Source organism: Gallinula chloropus (assembly GCF_964237585.1).
Source record: "Gallinula chloropus genome assembly, contig: HAP1_SCAFFOLD_194, whole genome shotgun sequence".
Taxonomy (NCBI): domain Eukaryota; kingdom Metazoa; phylum Chordata; class Aves; order Gruiformes; family Rallidae; genus Gallinula; species Gallinula chloropus.
The window spans coordinates 46,822-50,774 of record NW_028168062.1 but is presented as its reverse complement, the minus strand read 5'-3'; the positions used below and the strand labels follow the sequence as shown (position 1 = coordinate 50,774).

At 55.9% G+C, this 3,953-nt stretch overlaps 1 protein-coding gene across 1 annotated transcript; it reads right to left on the bottom strand.

The window, feature by feature from the left end:
- Nucleotides 1-239: 239 nt before the first annotated feature.
- LOC311204847 (hydrocephalus-inducing protein homolog) lies at nt 240-2,347 on the bottom strand (the record flags this gene model as incomplete). The annotated part of the gene is made up of 3 exons (XM_084281188.1): nt 2,241-2,347; nt 733-979; nt 240-414 (listed from the first exon to the last, which is right to left on the bottom strand). The coding sequence occupies exons 1-3, from the start codon at nt 2,266-2,268 to the stop codon at nt 240-242; spliced, it is 450 nt and encodes a 149-aa protein (XP_084137314.1). The 5' UTR covers nt 2,269-2,347.
- Between the last annotated feature and the right edge of the window lie 1,606 nt (nt 2,348-3,953).

Sequence of the window (3,953 nt, the reverse complement as noted above, 5' to 3'; positions counted from 1 at the left end):
CTTGCATGACAGCACGGCAAGATGAAGGCAAATAGGTAAAGTGAAGTCCAGCAAGGCTCCTTCGGAAGATGGTACCAAGCAGACTGCTGGCCAAGCACCATCAGATCACAGACAAGGTACAGATGTGCCTCAGGGCTTGGAAGAGCCTCTGGTTAATGGGGGGTGATCAGGAGACCACCAGCAGAAGCCATGCCCACACCCACCTTCTGTTCCTGCTGCGCAGTCCCACTGCCGCCATCTCAAGCACTTTCCTGTTGAGATCGAGCTCTGGCTCCTCTGGTCCCTGCAACTCCGGGTCGCGTCTCTGCCGTGATGTAGTCGGAGTCTTCCAAGTCAAAGTGGCAGCTGGGCATGAGGCTTCTCCCCTTCACAGCCACTTCTGGGCCCTTCTGATCAGGTCTCAGGTTTGGAATCCTAGGAAGAAAGGGACTGGTGTTGGGCCAGGCTAGCTGGTGGTGGCCAGGCTAACTGGTGACCTGTGTCTCCCCCTTTCTGGATCTCTCATTCCAGATTTTGCAGCCCTCCAGGAGCTTAATATTTCATACAACATCTTTCCCCCGTGTCTCCACACCTCCTTCTACCAAGGCTGGATGCTCATCTTGCTTTTCTCCTGTACATGTGCAGTTTCCCTGCCTCTCTGGGGCTGGCTGCTGCCAGATCTGCACTCCTACCCACCCCGATCCGAGGTATAACCACGACTGCAGAAGCGAGCGAATCCTGGACGTCTCCTACCTGCAGAGCATGCGGCTCTCAAAGTCCCCCACGTATGTCGGAGAGAACTTCATCTGGAAACGCTGCTCCTGGCCAGCAAGGATGGTGCCACTGTTGGGCTCGATGGAGAATGGCAGGGTGGGGGCACGGGCGGTGTTCAAAGAGCAGCTTGAGGAAGAAGAGACCTGCTCCACACTGTGGTCCAGCTGGCTCAAATGGCTGGACTGGAGCTTCACAGAGCTACCAGAAGCGGAGGAGAGGAAATCCCCTGTGATAAGGAAGAGGACATCTGTCAAGGAAAAATCCCTCCCAAAAGCTCTGCCTCCTGGTGCAGGCAGGTAGGAGGGAGCTGGGATGTACTTGGAGCATCTCCAGCCACAGGCTTTCATCAGGAGGACTCCCCGTGAAGAGCAGGGAGAGCGGCCAGTTGGCTTTTTGCTTCTAGGCTACTGCTTCCTAAATCATATTCCCAAAATATCCTGAGGGACCCATGTGAAAGCGAGAGCTGGGGGCAACAAGCACAACGAAAAGGCCCCGAGAACTGCCTGGAGCACACCGGACCACTGAGCATCCTGCTGTAACAGCACTGGGCTGGCAGATGGGGGGTTCAATGGGACCAGGACTACCCTGGCTCCATCTCCATGGCCGGGTGGCTTGAGGCAAACCTCTCTTGCAGAGCGGTTCCTGGCCAGCATTCGTTCCCAAACCAGACCCGGCAGCCAACTGGAGACACGATTTGGGGTGCTGGTTTGTGTGCGGTGGCTGTGGGGGACAGCACTGCTCCGTCCTTCACACCCTTTCCTTCCTTCCTCCTCTCTGCCAGGCTTTCCCAACCCACGGCCAGAGAGCTCAGCAGAGCCCAGCCCAGCATCAGCAGGAGCGTGCCCGTGCCGAGGAAGAGCCAGCACCAGGACGCACACGGGAGGGAGATCGGCACGTTCCTGGCATCGAGGCCAGCGCCGGGTTCTTGCTCAGCTGGGCTGCTCCTGCTAGGAAGTGTCAGAGCTGGCAGCTCTCCTCTCTCAGCCCAGCCTCCCCACTGCTCCCAAGGAGACCGTGTGCTCTGACATCATCCCTGGGGGTTAATGAGTCACTGCCACCCCATCGAGCTCCACAGCTGCTGCGAGCAGGGTCCCTGCCTGCACCAAACACTCCCCTGCCCAAGCCAGGAGGGTTTTTTTTAGACGGTGACTTTTGGGAATTGTGCCCAGATGGTGCCAGCAGGTTGGTTAACTCACTTGTCACACCTCAGCTTTCCCAGCAAGAGGGGCCCTGACACCCCCTTCCCAGTCCAAACCCATGGCGCGACTCTCCCTGAGCCACACTCAGCTCCCACACAGAGCGCACGCGTCGGAGCCAGTGCCAGAGGGTCTGAAACGCGGGGAGGGGGCAAGGAGAAGGAAGATGCTGATAAAAGTGGATAACTGGATAGGGATGGAAAAGCAATTCCTGTTTGGAGGTTGTGTGTCTTCTCCCCAAGCCTTTAGCTACCCACAAGATAACCCTGGCACCCCCAGACAGCCCCTTACCGTCCAGACTGGGTGGGAGCTGCTCCATGGTGCTGGTGGTACAGCTCGCTTTGCTTTCATCCTCCACAGCCTCCAGCCAGGTGTATTCCAGGGCCACATTCCCTGTGTTGGACAGCTGGAAACTGAGAAGCAAGGAGGGGAAAAGGAAAAAGCCCAATAAATACCAAGTGAGTTGAGAAGTGACATGGTCTGTGGGCTCCTGGCAGCACTTTCTTCAGGCTGAGGAGCATCTTCTTCCCCGGACAGCTCTGCCCTGTCCAGCTTGTGGCCCTGGTGTGTCCCATGAGAAAGTATTCCAAAGTTTGGAAGTCAAAGAGAAAAGGGCAGATGTGGTATCCCAGAGGCTTAATCAAAGGGGCTTCTAGGATTAAGGTCTTGGATTAAGGCTCTCAGGTCTCAGCCTGACATTATTTTGGTTGCAAACTCATCCTGGAGCAGATGAGGACAGGAGACACGCAAGGAAAGCGAAACCACGGCTGCTCCCGGCAGAAAGGCACAGCAGAACTGAACTTCTCCTGGCACATCTGGGCAGGACGGCAGCCACCATCTCCTGCTTGGCTTTGTGTGCAGGTAGACGGGCTCCAGCACCCAGCCAGGGCCTGGGAAGGATGAAACCATAGAGGGTCTGTGTAGAAGGATGAAGAGCAGCTGAGACTGAACATAAACCGGGAGGAAGGACTCACGTGAACGTCCTTGTCTGGAAGAGCAGGGTCTCCTTGAACTCAATCGTGTCCGTGTCCATTTTGAACTGCGCATAGTCAACGACAGCGCTGAGGCGAAACTCCACCTCACGGCTGCTCTTCTCCAGGACAGTGTGAGCTGGTTCTGGGTCCGTCTCGATCACCTCCAAGGAGAGAGGAGAATCACTGAGCAGAGCCCAGAAAGCCAGACTGAGCCAAACCAGCCCCGTACAGGAACATACCATGCCCATTTCCTTCCCTGGAAAGGTGACAAAGAAAGGTCACCTTTCTGCTGGACTATCTGTTTCTACCTCCTGATCAAAGCAATCACCACTGTGACCACAAATACACCCATGGGGACAATGACCAGGGATCAGTCCCTGTGCTTCAACCGTATAAAGTGTCCGACCCTTCTCCTGGCCCTCTGTAAATGCAGCAGACCTCTAAATGGGGATTTAATTCTCCCACTGGAGCTCTGTGAGTGGAGAACCTCACGAATGAACACACATAGAAAGCAGCTCTTCCTTTCCAGGGGTTTCATACAGGGCAACAGCAGGGGACTGTTGCTTCCAGATGTCTCGTGTAGGGCTGGGGACTGGCATTTCGGGGTGGGAACAAAGTCATTGGGAAGCCTCTGAGCGCTGATGCTCTGATGGGGAAGCAGTTTGGATAACAGGTTTTGCAATGGTTGAGAAACTAAGGAAGAACCATCACCCAGGAGAGGTGTGGTTGGCAACAATGAGAGCAAAAGGAGGAGCTTCTGGAGATGACACTTCTCTGGACTCCCGCACAATGGCCACACAGTGCCTCCATAACAAGAGAGCCCCACGACACAGAGACCACAGCCAACACCTCTGGTGTCAGCGCAGAGCTCAGAGCTCACCCACACCCAGCGCTAGTGCTGCTCCCCACGTCTCACACGAGCCGGAGAGCACGGCGTTTACCTCCTCCTTGGGGAAAAGGAGAGATGTAACCACCATAACGTATCGGGTGTGACCTCCCTCGGCTCCTGGTCAACCTCACGGACGGATTA